General features: G+C 41.2%; 1 protein-coding gene across 3 annotated transcripts; it reads left to right on the top strand.

The window, feature by feature from the left end:
* The first annotated feature begins 31 nt into the window (after positions 1-31).
* Positions 32-21,761, top strand: sf3a2 (splicing factor 3a, subunit 2). Of its 3 annotated transcripts, none has more exons than XM_078555906.1 (10): positions 32-161; positions 6,437-6,595; positions 6,686-6,757; positions 9,983-10,029; positions 12,589-12,698; positions 13,474-13,523; positions 14,992-15,132; positions 15,976-16,044; positions 20,802-21,129; positions 21,307-21,761. In XM_078555906.1, the coding sequence occupies exons 2-10, from the start codon at positions 6,470-6,472 to the stop codon at positions 21,603-21,605; spliced, it is 1,242 nt and encodes a 413-aa protein (XP_078412032.1). In that variant the 5' UTR covers positions 32-161; positions 6,437-6,469; the 3' UTR covers positions 21,606-21,761. The 3 variants fall into 3 exon arrangements, with proteins under 3 accessions (XP_078412032.1, XP_078412031.1, XP_078412030.1); XM_078555905.1 differs by having other exon boundaries at positions 20,802-21,138; positions 21,241-21,761; XM_078555904.1 differs by having other exon boundaries at positions 20,802-21,761.
* The last annotated feature ends 2,074 nt before the right edge of the window (positions 21,762-23,835 follow it).

Raw genomic sequence — 23,835 nt, 5'->3', positions numbered from 1 at the left:
TAATAAAGTTATTGAAAAGAACCCACTTCCGGCGCGCCGACCCGCTTCCGGTTTGAGAGGCCGCGCGGCGTTTGGAGACGGTTTTGGGTCTCGGGTCCCAGGGATTGGAGCGGGCGGCTCGGCTCGGCTCCCGGTGGTAACGGCTCTGTGGCCGGAGATTGGTGGGTCAGGGTCAGGGTCGGGGGTGGGGTGTGATTGGTGTTGGGGATGGGAGTGTGGGCCCGGCCTAGGCCTAGGCCTAGGCCTATCCTGGTTGCTAACCCGGCCGCTGCCTGAGGCCGGTGATCCCGGGCGTTTATGGCCTTGGCTGCATTTTTTTTTTAAAAAAAGATATTCTCCCTGCATTTGCTTATTGTAAAGTTGCAGCAATTGGGGCAGCTTTGGTGAGAGGGAACAGAAACAGAAAATGCTGGAAAAACTCAGCAGGTCTGACAGCATCTGTGTAGAGAGAGAGAGTTAACGCTTCAAATCCGTATGACTCCTTCAGAGCAGCTTTGCTGAGAGGGAGTTTAAGGAGTAAAGTGCCTGGCTGGGCTGATACCGGGGGCTCAGTCTCAGGCTAAAGGGGGTCGATCGTTTAACACTTGGGATGAGGAAGAGCTTTCCTCACTCGAAAGGATTGCGAATCCTTGAGATTTTCTGCTGTTGCAGATATGATGTATTATTGAGTATTTTCAAGGCTGAGAACGATCGATTTTGGGTCTCTCGTGGAATCAAGGGATTATGGAGAATGGGTGGGAAAGTGGAGTTAAGGTAGAAGATCAGTCCGGTTTGTACTAAATGATGAAGCAGGCTCCATGGGCTGTATGTTCACGCTCCAGCGTTCAATGTAAAACGGGTGGGAAATATTTATACTCCATCTTTATATGAATGGTGTAAAGAGCCGGGGTGCTTTTCTAAAATTTAAAATATATATATATTTGTACTTCCAAACATAACTTGTCTGGAGAGACAAACTCCTGTATTTGTGGCTATGAATGCTGCTTCAGCTCTTATTGCATTTCATGCGATTGATCACATCACCCTTCAAGATTGTCTCTGTTCTATTTTCCAGCTCCATGAGAATGCCCTTCCCCAGAATAATATCCACTGCATCCACAGCAATTGTTTTTCTTTTTCTATACCTTGTGTGTTCTCCCAAGTTCAACCTTTTACCCTATTTTCTTAGCAACATTTGCGCCACACAAGTGTCAGGCAATAACAAAAATTGAAAATGCTGGAAAAACTCAGCAGGTCTAACAACATCCGTGGAGAGAAAAACAGAGTTAACATTTCGAGTCTGTATGATTCTTCAGATGAAGAGTCATACGGACTCGAAACGTTAACTCTGTTTTTTCTCTCCACAGATGTTGTTAGACCTGCTGAGTTTTTTCCAGCATTTTCTGGTTTTGTTTCAGATTTCCAGCATCCGCAGTATTTTGCTTTTATCTAAGTGTCAGGCAATGACCATCTCCAACAAGAGAGAATTCAACCATTGCCCCTTGATGTTCAATGGCATTACTATCACTGAATCTCCCTGTATCAACATCCTGGGGGTTACCATTAACCAGAAACTGAACTGGACTAGCCATATAAATACTGTGGCTACAGAGCAAGTCAGAGGCTAGGAATCATGCAATGAGTAACTCACCACCTGACTTCCAAAGCCTGACCACCGTCTACAAGGCACAAGTCAGGAATGTGATGGAATACTCCCCTCTTGCCTGGATGAGTGCAGCTCCCACAGCACTCAAGAAGCTGGACACCGTCCAGGACAAAACAGCCCACTTGATTGGCATCACATCCACAAACATTCACTCCCTCCACCACCGATGCACATTAGCAGCAGTGTGTACCATCTACAAGATGCGCTGCAGGAATTCACCAAGGTTCATTCGACAGCACCTTCCAAACCCATGACCACTACCACCTAGAAGGACAAGGGCAGCAGATAGATGGGAACACCACTACCTGGAATTTCCCTGCCAAGTCACTCACCATCCTGACTTGGAAATATGTTGCCGTTCCTTCACTGTCGCTGGGTCAAAATCCTGGAACTCCCTAACAGCACTGTGGGTGTACCTACACCACATAGACTACAGTGGTTCAAGAAGGCAGTTCACCACCACCTCAAGGGCAACTAGGAATGGGCAATAAATGCTGGCCTTGCCAGCGATGCCCACATCCCATGAATGAATTTTTAAAATATATACACATTGCTGATGGGCAACATTAGCCATGCATATTGGTACAGTCTACATAATTATGCAAACAATGCCCAGCACTTGCTTTCCTGCCATTTCCATGATTCTGTACTATCTCTGTTTATCTGATGTGGATGAACCAGAATTTCCTTTGGAATGACTTTAGCTCATGTTTTGAGCCTTTGCTAAAAACCTTATATACCCTTACCACTGGCTCCATCTCCCTCTTCAATTGCTCAGTAAGGCTCCACCACAAGCAACCTTGGTTTGCTGCTTGGCTCAGTTGAGTATTTGGCGCCCTCTCCTATGGTATCAGTTTGGGTTAGTGGTAACACTTATCTCTAAGTAAGAAGGTTGTGAATTTAAGCCCCATTCCGATACCTGAGCAAACAATCTACGTCAATATTTAAGCATATTATTGAGAGAATGTTGTCAGAGATGTCATCCTTCGGATGAAACACTAAACTGGGACCTGTTCAACAACAACTACAGCTTACATTTAAAATAGCCGCTTGTAGTACAGAACTTGAGTATTGCTGAAAAAAGAGACATGCTGTTGAAGCTTTTCATGTTACATTCATCAGGACTGATATTTGGCATTCTTGTGTCTCTCCTGATGTGTCTAAGATGAAAAGTTTCAACAACATCTCTTTCTTTCAGCTATACTCGAGCTTATGTTTCACGCCTTTACCATAATGAAATGTCCCAAGGCACTTCACATACACATTATCAAACAAAATATAACACTGATCCATGTAAGGAAATATTAGGTCAGATGTTTGGTCAAGAAGGTGGGTTTTAATGGTGTCTTAAAGGTGGAAAGCGAGGTAGAGAGGTATAGGGGAGCAGTTTCCAAGTCTCGGGTCTAGGCAACTGAAGGCCTGGCCACCAGTGGTAGATCAGTTAAAATCAGGGATGATCAAGAAGCCAAAATTAAATTAAATTAAAAATTGAACACAGATATCTTGGAGGGTTGTGGGACTGGAGGAGATAGGGATGGGCAAGGCCATGCAAGGATTTTAAAACAAGGATGAGAATTTTAAAATTGAGGCATTGCTTGACTGGGAGCCAATGGTCAGTAAGTGCAGAGTTGATAGGTGAGCGTGACTTGGTCCAAGTTAAAATATGGGCAGCAGAGTTTTGGATGACCTCAAGTTTGCAGGGTTAGTATGTGGGTGACAAGCTGGAAGTGTGCTGGAATAGGCAAGTCTAGAAGTAACAAAGGCATGAATGAGGGTTTCAGCAGCAGATGAGCTAAGGCGGGCCAAGTTGGGTAATGTTGTGGAAGTGGGCAGTCTTAGTAATGGCGCGAATATGTGGTGAGAAGCTCTTCTCGGGGTCAAATTCAGGGTTCAGGTGGATGTAAAAGATCATTGTCATTAGTAATTTTTTAAACAGACCATTTGGCAATTAATTTACTGTGGTGACATTTTTATTTTGAAGAACAGAGAGCCTTCCTGGTGCTCTGGCCAACATTGAATCTTAAGATAATTCATGATATCTTTTATTTGCTATTTATAGGACCTTACCGCATAAATATTGGCTGCCATGTTTGCCAATAAATCAATGGACTTCACTTCATACGTAATTCACTGTGAAATGCTTTGAGATCTCCTGAGGATCTGAAAGGTATTATATAAATGCAGGTTCTTTCTTTTGCCCCACTGATGCTTAATATCCATTTTTATTACTCTGTGAAGTGCTTGTGGATTTTTTTAAAGAGGCAAATTGAATGTAAGTTTAATTGACCAAGTATCTATGAGACAAGAAACAGTTGGACCGGTTGATGTTTGACGTCTAGTAGAGCTGAAGTAGCAGTTAATCTGGGACTCTTCCATTAAATACACGTAACACACAGTCCACTCTTTCACACTCCCTACTTCCCTGCAAAACATAACTCCTAATTTTATAGTGCCTTTAACGCCGTAATGGTCCTAGTGGAGAAACAGATACTCATCATTAGTAGAATAATTAGGGAAGATCATTGAAGTGTGCCTCAAGGTTGGTTTAGATGAGACTTTCGAAGAAAAGCTGTATAGAGGGGTTAATAACATGCTACGCTAAGATGATCAGAAGGCAGTTTGAACCGATAAATGAAGCTTGAGAGGTCAGCTAGGCCTGGGGGTGATAAAGGTTAGGATGAAGGTTTTAGGGGCGACTGATGATGTTGTATAGATTAAGGTAAGCGGCCTGATGACTGACTTCCAAAGAGGAAAGGACCAGCACAGACAGAAATAAGCCAAAGGCACCCAGTAGTTAATGCAAATAAGATCCTCTGTCCTCACAAGCCGCACAAATCCTCGGGTGTCAAAAATAAATACGAGGCTCAAACTGTCAAAATGTGTCATCTGCTAGGCCATGCACTGTCATGGTAAACTCCATAGTTACCTAGCAGTTGAGGTTTATAAAGCTTCAGAGAAATATCTACCAAATTTTTGAAAAATTTAATGCAAGTTATGCTAATATTTTATTCCGCACTATTTCCTAGAATTCAAGTGGGTAAAAAGACTTTGTGCATTACAATACATTTTCCTACTAGTTTGTTGCACTTGTGATATCTTGATTGATTTATGATGCCTCGATTGATGTGTGATCATCAAGAAAGGAGCTATTGGAAAGAATGGCAATTTCATGTCAAAGTGCCATCCCTTTTCCTGTGTCATCCTGATTGGAATTACAGCACAATTCTGTTTCATTTGCTTCAACACCAACTTCTGCTTACATTAAGGAATTAGATAAGTGACCATCTCAGAAGTTTACAAGGGGGAGAAATGGACAATGGAAGACTTGTGGTGTGGTTTAAAAGGTTGGCTTTTAAGTGGTTTTGGGAAGCAGGGAGAGAAGTAAGAAAGTTTGAAGGAAGCGTGAAAGCTAAGCAGTTGGCCTCTGGTGGAGCAGATGGTGTTGGGAGAAAGCAGCAGTACAGCTTAAAGAAATGGATGATAAGGGTTGGAGTGCAGCGTTGTAGAAGATTTTCCAGATTAAAATGAGGCAAAGAAGACCAGGGTAAGGATCTTGAAACTGAGTGGCTGGCACACAACAAGCCAATTCAGTTTGTTAAGGAGTGATGGCGGCAGGACGTTTAATGTGAGAGAGGCCTTGAGACCTCTTTCTGGATTAGCTGAAGCTGATTGAGAGCTTGTGAGAATTAAATCTTATGGGGACTTGAAACATCAATGAAGGTTTCAGCACTTGGGTGTAAAGTAACGGTGTAACTGGGCAATGTGAAAGAAGGCAATATTGTTGAAAGACCAAATGTGGAGTTTAAAGCTGAGCTTAATTAGACAGTTGAATTAGGAGCATTTAGCTTTAGTTTGAATGGGCATCAAGAGACATTACATCGCAACTGGAGTAGCTAATTCAGCCTGTTACAGATCATGACTAACCTGTACCTAAATTCTGATTGAGTTAGAGCTGGTGGAGAGTTTTGTAAGTGTTACCAAACTTTCACTTTACACTCTCATGCAATGTTGGAAAAGGCCAAATTTTACAATTCAGTTATCATGGAAGCTGGGTTTTAAGTCAGACCAAGCTGGCCTCTTTGTACTTTCATGTAGGAGTTTTGACTTCTATCTTGATTTCTGATCACTGCAAAAGTAAGTTCATATGTAAAGCTTAAAACTGGGGCTTTAGGACCTGCATCCAACCATCAGCACTGACCAGTCAAATTAGTAAAAGCTAAAAGTGAAGTAATTGTAACAAACTTGCACAAAAGGCTTCTTCAGCACTAGGAACTGGTTGAAGATCACCGAGCCCATTTCACTCAGAACTTTAATAGTCAGCAGGGAGGCATCAATAGCTACACTGGGCTGGATTTAAAATCAGATCCCAAAAATGGAAATTAGTGTCTATCCCACATTAATAGTCACCAAAATATGTAAGTATAAAATATATGCTAGGAATATTTTATGCTTGTTCATGAAACTGAATTCTCCCAACAATATATACACCAGATTTAAGATAGTGTTATTTCAGTAAGTTAGTAACCTCAAAAACTGAAATTGAAATTTTTGAGACTGTAGTAAGTTGGTATTTAAAAAAAATACGCAGGGAATCCCACAATCTGTCGTTCCAACTGCGGGGCAACGCTCACGTGTCAGGATACCACCAGATCATGGAATTATTATTTACACGATGGTTTACAAACATTTCTCATAAAGATGCCATTTTGTGAAACAAATGATAAGCTTCTGTGCAGAAAATAAAGCATTCTGGGCTAATATGTCTGCATTTTTGTTTTTAGATTCTTTCAGATTTTGTATTAAGATACAGTCCATCAAATAATAATGGATTTTCAACATCGACCAGGAGGGAAAACAGGGAGTGGAGGGGTTGCTTCCTCTTCTGAAAGCAATCGAGATCGAAGAGAACGCTTGAGACAGTTAGCTTTGGAAACCATTGACATAAATAAGGTTAAGTTCTGATCCATGCAATTTGAGTAAATAAATTCCTTGTAATGTTTCACTGTATTGCATTGTAATTGTTCTCTTCTAATTTTATAGGATCCCTATTTTATGAAAAATCACTTGGGTTCTTATGAATGTAAACTTTGCTTAACACTTCACAACAATGAGGTAAGCTTGAAATACTTTGGGTGGTTCTGTCTTGTCATAAAAGTGTAAAATATGTGCTGGGAGAGGGAGTTTCATTGCGTCTTCTGATGGCAGTATGAGGCAGTACAGACCTTTGTTTCTATTGCCAGCTGCCAGATATGTCCAATAACATTGTGAAAAATGCTGCAAAAAGTTCCTGCAGTTTTCTGCCCTTCCTCTTGCCCCTCTTTGAGGCATAAGATGTGGCACTCACTTTATGCATATTGGAAAAACAAAGGGCTCAGTGAACCCTGAGACCTTAAATTGCCGGGCCAAAATTCAACCAATTGAATTACCTGATGCACAAATACACAAGAGCATTGTGAAATTATTTTTGTGCTGTGCCTATCTTGCATTATACTTTATTTGCTTAGAAATGTTACAATGGGCCGTAACTTCCTTGGAGTGGCAATCAGCGTTGGATTGTCACTCCATGCCCAATTATCTGCACTGATTTTCTTCCATGCCTGTCTTGCCCGGCCTTCGGACTCAAGATGGGCTCCCTTAGCTGCCATAAACCAGGTCAGTTTAAAGTCCCATTGAAGTTGACAGGCCAGGGAGAAGATACAAGCATAAAAGCAAAAAACTGTGGATGCTGGAAATCCAAAACAAAAACAAAAATACCTGGAAAAACTCAGCAGGTCTGGCAGCATCTGCGAAGAGGAACACAGTTAACGTTTTGAGTCCGAAAGACCCTTCAACAGAACTAAGTAAAAATAGAAGAGAGGTGAAATATAAGCTGGTTTAAGGGGGCGTGGGACAAGAAGAGCTGGATAGAGTGCCAGTGATAGGTGGAGATAACCACAAGATGTCACAGACAAAAAGGACAAAGAGGTGTTGAAGGTGGTGATATTATCTAAGGAATGTGCTAATTAAGGTTAGAAAGCAGAACGAGCAAAGTACAGATAACCCTAGTGGGGGTGGGGTGGGGTGGGGTGAAGGAATCGAAATAGGCTAAAAGGTAGAGATAAAACAATGGATAGAAATACACTTAAAAATAATGGAAGTAGGTGGGAAAAGAAAAATCTATATAAATTATTGGAAAAAACAAAAAGGAGGGGGAAAATCGGAAAGGGGGTGGGGATGGAGGAGAGAGTTCATGATCTAAAATTGTTGAACTCAATATTCAGTCCGGAAGGCTGTAAAGTGCCTAGTCGGAAGATAAGGTGCTGTTCCTCCAGTTTGCGTTGAGCTTCACTGGAACAATGCAGCAGTCCAAGGACGGACATGTGGGCATGAGAGCAGGGTGGAGTGTTGAAATGGCAAGCGACAGGGAGGTCTGGGTAATTCTTGCGGACAGACCGAAGGTGTTCTGCAAAGCAGTCACACTTCTGCGTTTGGTCTCTCCAATGTAGAGGAAACCGCATTGGGAGCAGCGAATGCAGTAGACTAAATTGAGGGAAGTGCAAGTGAAATGCTGCTTCACTTGAAAGGAGTGTTTGGGCCCTTGGACAATGAGGAGAGGGGAAGTAAAGGGGCAGGCGTTCACCTTCTGCGGTTGCATGGGAAGGTGCTGTGGGAGGGGGTTGAGGTATAGGGGGCGATGGAGGAGTGGACCAGGTTGTCCTGGAGGGAACGATCCCTGCGGAATGCCGCCGGGGGGGTGAAAGGAAGATGTGTTTTGGAGAAGATACGTCTCGTAAGGTAAGGGGGTAAGATTTTGGGGGGTGGGGAGAATCAGAGTTCGGGGGGTGGGGTGGAGGGGTGGGGTGGGGTCAAAGATCGGGGGGCCGGAGTATGGGGGTGTCAGGGGTCAGAGGTCAGGGAGGTGGTTTGGTAGGAGGTCAGGGAGGTGGAGGGGTCGGGAAGGTAGGTGAACCTCGGGTTGGAGAAGGGTGGGTCCCATGGGGTGTTGGTGGGGGATGAGGAGTACCATGGTGGGGAGTCAGGGTTAGGGAACATCCCCTGGGGTTTGGAGATGTGTGGGGGAATCCTGTTGGGGCTAGTCAGTCTGGATCTTCACAATGGTTACTGAGAAGTTAGAAGAGGTTTTAATTTTTCTAACATTTTCTGGGTAACTATTTGTGTAACACGGCCGGAACTACCTGAAGTTTGTGATTTAAATCGCATTTTCGGATGGTTCGTGAAGCAGTGCAATTGCCCAGAGGAGGTTTGCACTCCTGGAAATTGCAGTGCAAACCCTTACTTGTGAACTTCCGAAGGGGATTTCCCAGCGCATCTTTTTGGTTCCCTAAAATCCGGCCTTCTCTCACTGTCACTCCATAATAGCACTACGGGTGTACCCACATGGACTGCAGTGCTACAAGGAGCTGACTCACCACCATCACTTTCAAATGCAATTAAGGATGGACAATCAATACTGGCCCTGCCAACCACACACATGTTCCATGAACAAAACTTTTTTAAAAACACAATCATCTTTCACAGTAATATATTAGCTGAATGAATAAATCTCAAACCAGTGTTGTATTTTAGGTTAGGGTGCTATCTTTGAGCGGTTGTGATTCATTTTTCAGATAATGATATGATGGGGCATTCATCAGGTGCAACAACTTATTACAATTTGTGTAATAGTGTTTAAACTGCCTGGGTTTGTAAATGTACATATTTTTCCTCTAGTGCATCACACACTTCTTCTAGAATCTTCTCATTTATTTTTTGGTAGAGTTGGGCTTAATTTGTTTTTCATCAAGATAAAAGCAATGCTCATAATAGAACATTTTCACGGGTTAGACATTTGAAGATGTTTGCATCAAGTTCTCCCTGCCATGTCCTCAGCTCAGAAGTTCACTTCTATGTACAAGTGGGGCGTACTTCTATTTGCTACACTAGCTGTTGTCACTGGTCTGAGTGCGTCTCCAAATTAATACTGATTCATGGACAATATTATGCATGAATTTGTGATCTATGGAAATCACTTTTGAAACTACTCAAAATGCATTTGACATCTTCGCCCCGGTAAAGGAGACATTGACTTATCCATTTGAACTCAATTTACACCCAGTACTCAAAAGCAGTGTTTTAACCCATTGTGTCATCTGATCTTCCTCTCCATACCACCAGCAACTTTTAAAAATCAGGTTTGCTGCTGATTAAAATGTTATAATCTTGGAGCTACCTTTTACATTGAAGTTCATTATCAATACTGAAGGTCATTTAGTTAATTCAGTTGTCTATTCCTCAACTGAATTTAAAATCAGGGATTGTTAGTAGATGTTTTAATTTGATTTGAATTTTTTTCTACAGGGGAGTTATTTGGCGCACACACAAGGAAAAAAGCATCAGACTAATCTGTAAGTTTAAGATCATGTTAGACATGAAAAATGTGTTTTTTGCAAATATTCTGTTCTCAGGCTATTGAGCTACTTCAAAAAAGTATACTTTTCTCATTAGAACAACGTAAAACTGTGCAATATAAAATTGTACAAACTGTTCACTAATGTCCTTTAGGGAAGGGAATCTGCTGTCCTTACCTGGTCTGGCCTACATGTGACTCCAGACCCACAGCAATGTGATTGACTCTTAAAATGCCCCCTGAACAAGGGCAATTAAGGATGGGCAATAAATGCTGGCCCAGCCAGCGACGCCCACATCCCATGAACGAATAAATAAAGGACGCAGCTTAGTGAGATTTGCTATTCATATTACGACCATTACCCTGCATCACAATGTTTACTATACTTGAATACTGATGTAATGATGAATGGAATCTTCCATTCTATGATACAGGGTTTTAGATATAAATTGTATGTGTGCAAGTGGAAAAGACTTGTTTTTGTTTTGTCATGTAATTCCCAGAGATCCAACGAAGAAACTAAGTGACATTTGTACTGTTACGGACAGGAGGGGAATTAATTTAAACAGCCCTGATTTCTCCTCTCACCACCTATCCATAACAGAAAGGTGTTTTGATATGCTTCCCCCTTTTATAAGCAGTAGCATGTTTCCCAACCCCTCAGTCTTGGTGTGATCCAATTTTCTATAAACAACCCCACAGCACACTCAAGATAAGATGAACTCAGAGGGTTAGTTTATTTGCACACATTCAACAGGGGGGTGGGGATGTGCACTGCTACAGTAAAGAGGGCTAGAGAAAGAAAGATTTACAGGGCAAAGACCACAGAAAAAAGAATCATTGTTTCACATGTGTCCAAAGTCCAATGGTGTATTCCTCCATCGAGGTCAGCAGGCTGAACTGATGCTGGCTAATTCACTTTTCAGTAGAATTGATTTCCACAATGAAATAGGCACACAGAGATGAATCAGTCTTGTAGGTGATGGTACAGAGGTTCCAGTCGAAACAGTGTAGACGGGGACCAGGCATTCAAACCTGGACAAGAGCCCCTTTGCTGTGTTGCTGCTTGGTAGATGGAAAAGTGGCAGACTGAGCTTTGCAGCTCCACAAGGCAATATTACAGGTTCCCCCAGCTAGGGGTTCATATCACATGACTCCTACCTCTCTACTCTGGCTTTAACAAAGGGTTTGTATCTCTTTGTCTGGCTCCCTGAGATTGTTAATGTTCCAACCATTAAGTCTTAAAGGGAGGTTGTGGGGTCCTTTGCCCTAGCAAATGAATCGGTTCCAGTTAGCCAGGCCTGGCTTATGAAATGTAGATGGTCTTTGCATAGTTCCCTTTGAATTTGGTTCACAGAGTTTGTTAGGATCTCTTCAGAGACAAAGAGGTGTCAGTTCCTGCGAAACTGCCATATTAGCTCTTATTATTCAAGGGCCACAGACATAGACTCTTTTTAAAATAGCTGAAGCTTTGTCCAGTTTTAAAAATTTTAGAAATTAGCCTTGAGGATATATATTTTTTAGAAAAATATAGAGTGTGAGGTGTAAGCCCCCTGACAATCACGTGGATACAAAACTGGATGTGTAACACAAGTGCAGGTGTCTAAGACACATGAAAGATTTTAGTATTTGCTAGGAAAGCATGTTTCCTTTCTTGCTGTTGCCTCCATCCCCCAGCAAAGTCTCCATGTTGTTCAACCACAAAGATGAGCTAAAAATTAATTCTTAGATTCCTATCAGTGTGCTGATTGTGGGTAAAGCCTTATACTGGAAAACAATGGCAAGAATTGAGCTTTGGACTCAGACATTCATCCTACCTGTCAGACAGTGCAATCTTCTGCATCACCCTTCCTTGTTGCTTTACTGATCATTGGGATGTCTGCCTAAATAACCTAGGGTAACTCTATCTCCAATTCTTGCCTCCTCCCCAGTGGAACAATATCTGGCTTCTACTAGACACATCCTATGACAATGTAACTAACATAAAGAGCTTTCCATGTGAGGAATCATGGAGATGAGCCTTTATCCCAGGATATCCATGCGCACTACGCTGCTGTGTTATCATCTATCATCATACTTGCTTTATGGAAGCAAGACAAATAGAGATTTTAATCTAGTACTTTGTCTGCTGGTTACTGAGTGCCATGCCCAGAAGCAATTAATGTAGCTCTACAATCCATTATATAGAAATATCTATTTAAACCCTCACTAACAGCACTCTGTACCTACACCAGATGTACAGCAGCAGTTCAGGAAGGCAGCTCACCGCCATTTCCTTAAGGGCAGTTATGGATGGGCAACAAATTCTGGCCTTGCCAGTGATGCTTTTGTCCCATGAAAGAATTTTTTTAAAACTTCCTCTGTTGGATGCGCCAATGAGGGGGCACTTGAGTACCATTTACAGGATGTTAGTAAATATGCAATGATTGGTCACAAGTCTACAATTTCAGGAACTGTGTCAACAATTAAGGTGAGGATGGGTACTGACCCGAGCAGTGTCTGGACAGAAAATATTGAAATTTCCGACCAAATGGTGCATTCTCTGTTTTGAATACAGTGCACGACGAGCAGCAAAAGAGGCAAAGGAAGCACCAGCACAGCCTGCCCCAGAGAAGGTTAAAGTGGAGGTGAAAAAGTTTGTGAAAATTGGCCGGCCAGGTTATAAAGGTATTTTTCAAACCTTGAGTTGTGTCACAATGAACTAGTGTAGCAATTGACTGTTATTTTTGACAAAAATGTATTAGGTTTTATTGTCAGTTAATTATAAACTTATGTATTTTGCTAACCATTCCACGATTTAGGGATATGAAGTGTGGAAAACACATTTTGAAATTTTTAGTAGTTAAAACAAGTATTAGTGTGAAACATTAAAGAATAATAGAACTACAAATTATCACTTAAAATTTAATCATTTGTGAGTTGGAGGCAAGGGAAAACAAGCTTGACTGACTCACTCCATTTAAATCATGCCTCCTGCTGGTTGAGCAAGGCTAGAGGAAAGTTTGTACTGAGAAATTGCCATTTTCACCACCTGTAAGACTCGGCACAAACTCAGCGTATTCAGTCTGTAAATCCCATTACACCTGGTAAATTTAGAAATTTGGCACTCGTCACAGGTATCTTATGCTGTACCAAAACAAGACATAATAATTAAAAACAAAAAACTGCGGATGCTGGAAATCCAAAACAAAAACAAAAACAGAATTACCTGGAAAAACTCAGCAGGTCTGGCAGCATCGGCGGAGAAGAAAAGAGTTGATGTTTCGAGTCCTCATGACCTTTCAACAATAATTAAAGTTCATGGAAAAGGTTACAATATAAACTGCCTCACTGTTTATCTGAGCAAGTGGAGAAGAGAGCGGCTGTGCTCTGCTTTAGAGGAGGATTTTATTGCAAATAAACTGATTTAAATGCATCATGATTTTAACCATTCTTTTTGTAGTGACCAAACAGAGGGATGCAGAGGTGGGACAACAAAGTCTTCTTTTTCAGGTAATGTACAGTTGTGCTCTCTGCACGTTGATTATAATGGAATCCATTCTGAATTATTTTCCCTTTCAGTCAATTTTCTACCCTCTAATCTCAAAGGCTCTTTACGCATGGGTCGAGTACGGTACAATGGATACTGGTTGTCTTTTGTCTGGTGTCTTGTGTAACTGGCCATTATTTATATATCAACTGGTTAGTCAATATAGTAGGCCATCACAAGCATCCCCAGTCTTGTCCATTTATTTCCAGCAAGATCACTGGGCACTGATGTGAAGCCGAAATCCTCTCCCTAGGGCTTCGCAAAGTCAGTTGTACCACCGTACAGCAAATATCAGTTCACTTAGTGAATTGAACAGAGCCCTTCCAATTCTGTATGACTCATTTAACTTGCTCTCTTGCGCACCACTTAAAAACACTTGACAGCTTGAAATAACATTTAATTCAGTTGTGCTTAATAAACCAATTGTTGTGGTCTGAATTTTATTTTGGCATTAAAATGTAAAATACACCAAAGTATTTGGACAACCTTTTACGTTTTTGAGTTTTGATGCCAGATATTTTCTTGGGTTCAGCATGACAGCTACTCCCTATGAAGCAGCATACAACTTTTATCTTCCCGTTTCTCAGTAAATATAATTAAACTCGGGGGTCAAATAGGGAACCTTTGTCACTATACTCCGGATTACTGGAATATGTGATACGCCGCCAAGTGATTTCCTTATTTTCGGTAGGTAGAAGAATATACACTTTCGGATTGTGGCTCCGGCTATAAAGCATTAGACACAGTTATTCAACATTAAACAGGTAATTGAACAGTGCTCGAAACAAACTGTATATTTGCAGTTATGATAAACTTTACCAATCTTCCCTGTCAAAAGTAGCTTTTCCTGTATTGACTCTTGAAACAAGAAGCTATCTGCTAGCGTGGAGACCTTTAACTCGCCATATACCTCTGGTAGTTCCAGAGTCATTCTGTTTGTTGTATTGTCACCCAAGACGTCCTTCCAAACTTCTTTGTCGCTATCTCCGAGCAAGAGGAGTTTAATCTCTTAGCTACCTCAGTCTCTCAGCCCCGCAGGATACTTGATAGTGAATATAATTGATCAATCCCAAACACTTTGAATGGTCTGATCCAGACACTCATTCACATACAACTGCGGTAGCAGTTGATCCCCACACATCTAGGATATGCACTCCCCGTATCTTACAGAAGTAGCTAACAGCAACCCATTTTAACCGTGTGCCTGCTATGACCAATAATGAAGAATGCAATAAATAATCAATTATGGACCATAATGCTTTTTACCCCGTACCTGTTGTTGGTGTATTGATGCTAATCTTAAGCATATACCAGGTGAAGTAGCAAACTTTATTTTTCATGTCAAAATATATATGGTAGTTTATGCTTGCTCAATATATATGTATTGTTTAGTGATTTACTTGTTTAAAATAAATCAATTTTATCTTTTAGATTGACTACCCTGAAATTGCAGAAGGTGTAATCCCACGTCATCGGTTTATGTCTGCATATGAACAGCGAATTGAACCACCCGACAGACGTTGGCAGTACCTGTTGTTTGCAGCAGAGCCATATGAAACCATTTCTTTTAAGGTATTGTACTGTCATAGACTGGTGGGCAACCTGGAGAGATAAATTAATTTGTTTGCGGTGGGAGGTGAAATAACTTTGTTGTTTCCACACGCAAAAATAACTGATCAAAATTGTGTGCTTTTCCTGATAATTCTAAGTTATTTTCTTGCACTGAAAATGGAATTATTTAATAATTTGATTAACTTAAATAACACACAGTGGAAATTTCAGACTTAAAATTGATTTATCACGTAATTTGAGTTGTGATTTTGAATTAAAAAGAATAGACTATAGTCCCACTAAATCACATATCATTTTGTAAAGAACAGAGTTCAGTAAAGATAATGTGAAATAAAATGCTGGTACTGGTTTTAGTTACTTGTAACAGTAGTCTGTTGAAACTATGCAGACTCACAGCAGCCACTCGAATGTGCTAGTATTGATGTGGTTACTCTGGGCTAGAAATCAAGGTGATGATCAGAGAAGGTCAGTGAGAAGAAAGAAAACAAATAAGGAGATTTGTTTATTGTGTTATCGCTGGAAAACTTTTACAAAATGGAAAGAGGAAGATGAGGGAAAAACAAAATAATTAACAAGGTCAGAATAGATGGACCGGATTTTGGAATAGTGCTTGGGTCAAGTCCTTGCATTTTATTTTGTTGTTGAAAAAATGTTTTAAGGAATGTTGTGCTAATTAAATATCAACTTTTAATGTCAATCTTTTGTCAGCTTGTGTTCAGTTTTCTGTATTATGCATATTTTGTTCAGATTATTGGATGAAATAGATGGGACACTGAAATATCCATAATTGATTGACTGTACTGAACTAACCATATATCTTAACACATCTCTAATTGCACTTAGGTGCCAAGTAGAGAAATTGATAAAGTTGAGGGGAAGTTTTGGACCCACTGGAATAGAGAAACAAAACAGGTATTCTCAAGTTTTTTAATTATTGCTCTAGATTAATCCAACACAAATAAGCTATGTCTGTGTTCTTTGATTGTGACTAACTCCTGTTCAGCAATGCAGCAGTGTTTTATTTTAAGGTCTCCAAATAATAAAACCCGTTAAAGTACTTGCATGAGGTCACATGTCAATACAGTAGAGACCTCCTCATCCACACAAAATAAGCTTAGGCGAAGATCTTTCAGTCTGTTTAACTCTCTCAGAATACTCAGTTGTAACACCTCTCAATTACAGAATCTAGCTGTTTCATAAGTAAGTCCCACTTCCTGGTCTTGATATTTTTGGTAATCAATTCCACTGTTAATCACCCAGTGTAAAGAAATAGTTTATTCACCACCAGGACTCTGCAGCACTGACCTATCTGAAAGTACCATTGTCTGTCTCACTAAGCATCTCATATACTTCAATAAGATGTTTCCTCAGTCTTTGAGGCTTAAAAGCCTCGCCTTATCTAGTTATTCATTATAGCCAATTTCTCTAATACTAGGATCAGCCTACACTCTCCTGAAACATCTGTGTAGCCTGAATTCTAGTTACCATTATCCTGTAGCCAAATCTCAGCTGCAGTTCGATCAGAGCATTGTACATCTTCAGTGTAACTTGTGGGAGTTTGAACGAAACTAATTTAGCAATATAATTGAGCATCTTATTTGCTTTGTTTATTGCCAGCTCACGTTGTTGGATATGTTGAGCATTGTTGGATATGGTGGGTCTCTTTCGGCTTCTGTTTGTTCTATATCTGTCAATCATGTGGGACTAATTTTCAGATACTAGTGGAACTCTGTCTTGAATGTTTAAGAACTGTTGCAGTTGTAGCCGCAACGATAATGTGTTAATAGCATACAATTTTCTGCAGTCTGCTTATTTGGATTGTTATTTGCAGCTCCAAGTGCAGATTTGATTATATAGGATCGTGGAATCCTTACAGCACAGAAGGGAGGCCATTTGGCCATTCAAACCCAGGGCAGCTCTCTGCAAGAGCAGTTTACCTAGTTCCATTCCCTTAGCCCTGAAATCCTTTTTCTTCAGGTGCTTATCAAATTCCTTTCTGAAAGCCACAGCTGAATCTGCCTCCAACATAGTCCTCAGGCTGTACATTCCATATCGTAACCACTTGTTGCCAGTCACTTAAACTAGATGTGTTTTCTGGTTCTCAACCCTTTCGCCAATGGGAAGTTTCTCTTTCTCTCTCTCTCTTCTGTGTAGGCCCCTCATGATTTTGCACACCTCTGTCAAATCTGCTGTCAACCTGTTCTCCTCCAAGGAGATTCCAGTCTGAAAGAAAACCATTCACTTCTACTCTCTGTATCTTATTACTAAGTCAACTTTGTATCTGGGCTGCTTATTGGCATGCAGAGACACAACTTAGAGTGTGACCAGAAATTGCTTGTAGCTGAAATTTATAAATTTAAAGAACGGTGAACTTAGAGAAAGTAGAGGGGCGCAAATTCTTGCATTACTATAAAAAGCATTTCAGCTTTCTGACAATCCTGCCAAGACTGAAGGGGCAAATGACTAAGAAGTGATGGGCAAAAAGGAGGAGGGAATATATAAGCTTGAACAGCGGAAACAGATTCAACAGTAACTTTCGAAACAAAATTGCATAATTATTTAAAGGGTAAATATGCAGGGCTATGGGGAAAGTGCAGGGGAGTGGGACTAATTGGATAGCCAGTACAGACAACATAAAAACATAAGAAATAAGAACAGGAGTAGACCGTTTGGCCCCTCGAGCCTGCGCCGCCATTCAATAAGATCGTGGCTGATCCTCTTGTGTTTCGATTTACACATTCCCATCTAACTCCGATAACCTGTGATTCCCTTGCCTAATAAGAATCGACCTACCTCTGCCTTAAAAATATTTGATGACCCCGCCTCCTCCACCTTCTGAGGCAGAGAATTCCAAAGTCGCACAACCCTCTGAGAGAAAAAAATTCCCCTCATCTCTGTCCTAAAAGGACGATCCCTAATTTTAAAACAGTGCCCTCTAGTTCTGGACTCACCCACAAGAGGAAACATCCTTTCGACATCCACCTTGTCAAGACCGTTCAGGATCTTGTATACTTCAATCAAACCACTCCTCACTCTTCTAAACTCCAGTGGAAACAAGCCCAGACTGTCCAACCTTTCCTCATAAAACAACCCTCTCATTCTAGGTATCAATCTAGTAAACCAACTTTGAACTGTCTCCAATGCATTTACATCCTTCTTTAAATAAGGAGACCAAAACTGCACACAGTATTCGAGGTGCGGTCTCCCCAATACCCTGTATAACTGAAGCACAACATCCTTATTTTTATGTTCAATCCTTCTTGTAATAAAGGATAGCATCCCATTAGCCTTCTTAATTACTTGCTTTACCTGTATACAAACTTTTTGTGACTCATGCACTAGAACAGTTAGATTTTGCTGCACCTCAGAATTATGCAGCCGTTCTCCATTTAAATAATACTCTGCTTTTTTGTTCTACCTGCCAAAGTGAACAACTTCATATTTTCACACATTAAACTCCATTTGCCAGATCTTTGCCCACTCACTCAACCCATCTATATCTATCTGCAACCTCCTCATGTCCTCTGCACAACATACTTTCCTACCTATCTTTGTTTCATTTGCAAATTTAACTACCATGTCTTCATGCCCCTCAGCTAAGTCATTGATGTAAATCGTAAAAAGTTGAGGGTCCGGTACAGACCCCTGTGGGACGCCGCTCGTCACATTCTGTCAATCTGAAAAAGACCCATTTATGCATACTCTCTGCTTTCTGCCAGCCAGCCAGTCTGTCTATGCTAATATGTTACCCACTACACCATGCGCTTTTATTTTCCGTAATAATCTTTGATGTGGCACCTTATCAAATGCCTTCTGGAAATCCAAGTACTGTACGTCTACAGGCTCCCCTTTATCCACTGCGCATGCTACTCCTTCAAAAAACTCCAATAAATTGGTTAAACATGATTTTCCTTTCACAAAATCATGCGGACTCTTCCCAATTGCCTTGAGCTCTTCTAAGTACCCAGCTATAACCTCCTTAATCATCAATTCTAATAACTTCCCCACAACAGACGTCAAGCTAACTAGCCTATAGTTACCAGTTTTCTGCCTCCCTCCCTTCTTGAATAGAGGGGTTATATTTGCTACTTTCCAACCTGATGGAACATTGCCAGAATCTAGCGAATTTTGGAAAATTAACACCAGCGCATCAACTACCTCATTAGCCACCTCTTTTAAGACCCTAGGATGTAGTCCATAAAGACCTGGAGACTTGCCTGCCTGCAGCTCCAGCAATTTGCTCAGTTCTGTTTCCCTGGTGATTTCAATTTCACCAAGTTCCTTTCTCCCGTTCACCACCTGATTTGCAGCTATTACTCCTCTATAGTGAACACAGAAGCAAAAAATGTGTTCATTTCTTCCTTCATTTCCTTATTATCTACTATTAACTCCCCACTGTCACTCTCTAGAGGACCAACACTCACTTTACTTACTCTTTTCCTTTTTAAGTACCTGTAGAAACTCTAGCTATCCGTTTTTAGCTAGCTTCCTCTCATATTCTAATTTCTTTCTCCTGATTAACCTTTTAGTCATTCTCTGCTGTCTTTATATTCTGTCCAATCATCTGTCCTGCCACTCATCTTTGTGGAGTTCTATGCTTTTTCCTTAAGTTTGATGTTTTCCTTAACATCTCTATTAACCACAGATGGTGGGTCCTCCCCTTAGAATGTTTCTTTATAGTAGGAATGTACTTTTTCTGAATACTCTGAAATATCTCCATAAATGTCTGCCACTGCTTCTCTATTGATCTATCCTCTAGCTTAGTTTCCCAGTTCACTTCAGCTAGCTCAGCTTTCATCCCCACATAGTTGCCCTTATTTAAGTTTAAGATACTAGTCTTAGACCCACTCTTGTCCCTTTCAAACTGGATGTAAAATTCAATCTTATTCTGGTTGCTGCTACATAGGGGTGCCTTTACTCTGAGGTCATTAGTTAATCCTGTCACGTTACACAATGCCAAATCTAATATAACCTGCTCTCTGGTTGATTCCAGAACATGCTGCTCTAAGAAACTATCTCAAAAGCATTCCAAGAACTCCTCATCCAGGCTTCTACTGCCAATCTGATTTTTCCAATTTATGTGTAGATTAAAATCACGCATGATTATTGCCGTCCCTTTACCACAAGCACACAATATTTTCTCTTGAATACTTTGTCCTACGCTGTGGCTACTGTTAGGGGGGCTGTAGGCCATTCCCACTATTGACTTGAAACGACAAATGACCACAACACGTGCTAAATGATTCTACAATTCCAGCCAGGACAACGGCAAAGTATTGTAAGTTGAAAGTAAAAAATGGGATGCACATAGATAATAATTTTTATCTATTAAGGCTCATGTGTGGTAGTGAGAAATTCAGCAAGTTCGATTCCACCAGATCTCTATCAACTTTGTGCTGGTTGTCTATTTCCAGTTGAACCGCACAGGAGTTTTGTTGTAATATTAAAAGTGATGTGTAATGCCACCTTGAGGAATATCCAAGTTTCCAACACAGTGCTTGTCACTTCCATAAATTTCTATGGGAAATAAGTTTAAAAGATGTTGCATTTACATTTTCATAACTATTATGTTCATGGATTTTTGATCACTTTAAAAACCTGTCTTCAGGATCTTTGTATGAAATTAATGGTATCAGGGTTAGTTTGACCTTCTGTTTTTTTCCTCCCAGTTTTTCCTTCAGTTCCATTTCAAGATGGAGAAACCTATGCAACCTCAGAGCTTACCTATTGGACCACCTGGAATAAAGAACAGACCACCACCTCCACCGCTCATGAATGGCATACCACCAAGGGCTCCCATGCCACCAGATGCTATGCCACCTCCACGACCAGCAGGCATGCCCATGCCACCAATGCCACCAGCTGGCCCGGTACCTCCTGGTCCACCACAGCTTCCTCCGGCTCCACAGGGTCCTCCCCCGACTCCCCAGGGTCCTCCCCCGACTCCCCAGGGTCCTCCCCCGACTCCCCAGGGACCTCCTCCGACTCCCCAGGGTCCTCCCCCAACTCCCCAGGGCCTTCCCCCGGCTCCACAGGGACTTCCTCCTCAGGGTCCTCCTCCTCAGGGTCCTCCTCCACAGGGTCCTCCTCCGCAGGGTCCTCCTCCACAGGGTCCTCCTCCGCAGGGTCCTCCTCCACAGGGACCTCCTCCGCAGGGACCTCCTCTGCAGGGACCTCCTCCACAGGGTCCTCCTCCGCAGGGTCCTCCTCCGCAGGGACCTCCTCCACAGGGTCCTCCTCCGCAAGGTCCTCCTCCACAGGGACCTCCTCTGCAGGGTCCTCCTCTGCAGGGTCCTCCTCCGCAGGGACCTCCTCCGCAGGGTCCTCCTCCGCAAGGTCCTCCTCCACAGGGTCCTCCCCCTGCTCCAGTTCCACCAATGATTAGGCCTCCACTGCCTAATGATTCTGCACCAGTATCTGCACCACCTACACCTCTTCCTCCACCAGGTGTTCCTCCTCCTCCTACTAACTGACCGTGGTGTTTTTTTTTTAAAGTAATTTATGTGTTTTGACATAATACAACTTTTTTAGGTTAGTCTTTAATTTGTTATTTTGGTGGAGTCATGTTTCTTTCAAATGTATAGTATCTTGCAGCACTTCATCTTTCATTAAAAACATTTTCCAACATTTTCAAGTGTGGGCCTCTTTTCTATCTTAACATTGTATTCTGCTAGTGCAATCATTCCTGTATGCCTCAGAAACCTGGGCAATAAGTAAAGACCTGTGGAAGAAAATAGAGGTAGGGGCCTTTGAAATGTGAACGCTAAAATGTATGCTAAAAATTCCATACACAGACTATGAGACAAATGAAGAGGTTCTGGAAATAGCAAGAATGTTAAGAACTCTAGAAAGTGACATCCAAGAAAGAAAATGTCAGTATTTTGGCCATTTGATCAGAGCTGAAAAGCTACAGGAATCTCTTCCAGACGGCAAAGTGGAGGCAGCAGATAAAGGGGTTGACCTGGTCGTAGTTGGATGATGGATGTCACAGAATTGCAGACAAGCTACAGTGGATGGGTGAGAATGGCACAAGACAGACGAGCGTGGCATACCTGTTCTGTTGAAGAGTCATACGGACTCGAAACGTTAACTGTGTTCCTCTCCGCAGATGCTGTCAGACCTGCTGAGTTTTTCCAGGTATTTTTATTTTTTGTTTTGAGCGTGGCATACCTGGCAGGAATAGCTACAAGCAGCAGCAACATTGTCTTTTAGTAATTGTGGTCTAACTCCAGGTCCAGTCGATCTAAACTGTTGTTAAATTGGACAGCAAAGGGTCTATATACACTTGAAATGGATACATTTCCATTAATAATTGATCTTTGTAGTTAATATTCTTTAAATTGGTAAATTTAGCTTAAGCAGCATTATTGTTATAAAATTAGACAATTCATTTACATACGGATTTGGTAGATGTTAACTAGACTGCAGCAGCAGCACAATATTACAGCATCAAAGCTTAATTTTTATGGGGAGGGGATCCAACATGTTGGCAATCGTGATTTTTTTCTAATTCTTATATTTCAAATGTTCTAAGAATTTGACGTTTGCATCTGTAATTGCATATGCCAAAAGTTAAACTGCATACTTAAGTTACAATTAAAATTCTAACTATTTCTAGAAAGAATGTAATCTGTTAACAAGATTGTGTTCTGTATCTTTCCAGTTAAACCTATGTGCCCCTGCAATTCACTTTGATAAGTTTCTGCTCTGATAACACTGCAGGTTCTGAAAGATCTTTTCCCATGTCACCTTGTGGAGCTTGAGTTCTTTGTTCTCATTAGCGTAGTAGCTTTGGTTTGGGGTGGTTTTATGTACCTAGTAATTGGATTACGGTGGATAGTATTGAAAGATACCTGAGAGTGTGATCTTTTGACTATTTTCAGCATTGTTGGTTTCTTCCTTTTGTCATGCCTAGTATATTCTGAACGTCAAACTAATTTTTAGATTTGAAAACGGCACACAAAGCTGGAAAAAAAAAAGGCCACCTGAGGATGAGCTGACTTCTTCTGTAGATTGAAATCACTCCCGTGTCTCAAGAGAGAACAAAAGGAACATTCCAGACTGATGTTAAATCAATGCCCTTCCCTGAAACTAATCCAAAAGGGTACTATCAATTTGAATGGGTCATTCAAACATAAAGATGGGTCATTCAAACTCTCAAGGTGTTAAACATTATCCTCTTATTTGGAAAAGGACTTTGAACTTGTGCAAGCCACATGAGGAAGCCTTTTTGTTGTCTGCTTTTAAAATCAGCAAGAAGCTGTTGGCAGACAGGGTTCCACCAAAAGCAATTGAACTAGCTCTTTTGCAATACCTTGAAAGTGGGAGATTCCACCCGAGAGAAGGATTCCCCAATGTGTTCCATTTAAAATTCAGCTGAGAACCAACCTGCTAGAAATTTGACTACAAGAAACTTCACAGCCTATTGAGAATCGCTTTACCAATCCCTCACTTCAAATTCAAAGCATCAAGACCATCCCAAGAAACTACAAGCCTGCCTCATAGGAGTGTAGGCTGGAGACTGAGATAATTATAACCTGTAACAGTATATTACCTTCATTTGTATCTAATCTGTGTGAGGGAGACGTCACGTTTTATTCGGGGCAAGTGTGTGAGAATAAATAACCTTTTTTAAACTCTCGAAAGATTGCTGCTTAATCATTAATTGGGGGACACACTCGAAGAGTAAAAAAAAAGACAAAT

The sequence above is a fragment of the Cetorhinus maximus genome, chromosome 13 (assembly GCF_964194155.1).
Source record: "Cetorhinus maximus chromosome 13, sCetMax3.hap1.1, whole genome shotgun sequence".
Taxonomy (NCBI): Eukaryota; Metazoa; Chordata; class Chondrichthyes; order Lamniformes; family Cetorhinidae; genus Cetorhinus; species Cetorhinus maximus.
This window is presented reverse-complemented; position numbering and strand designations above follow the sequence as displayed.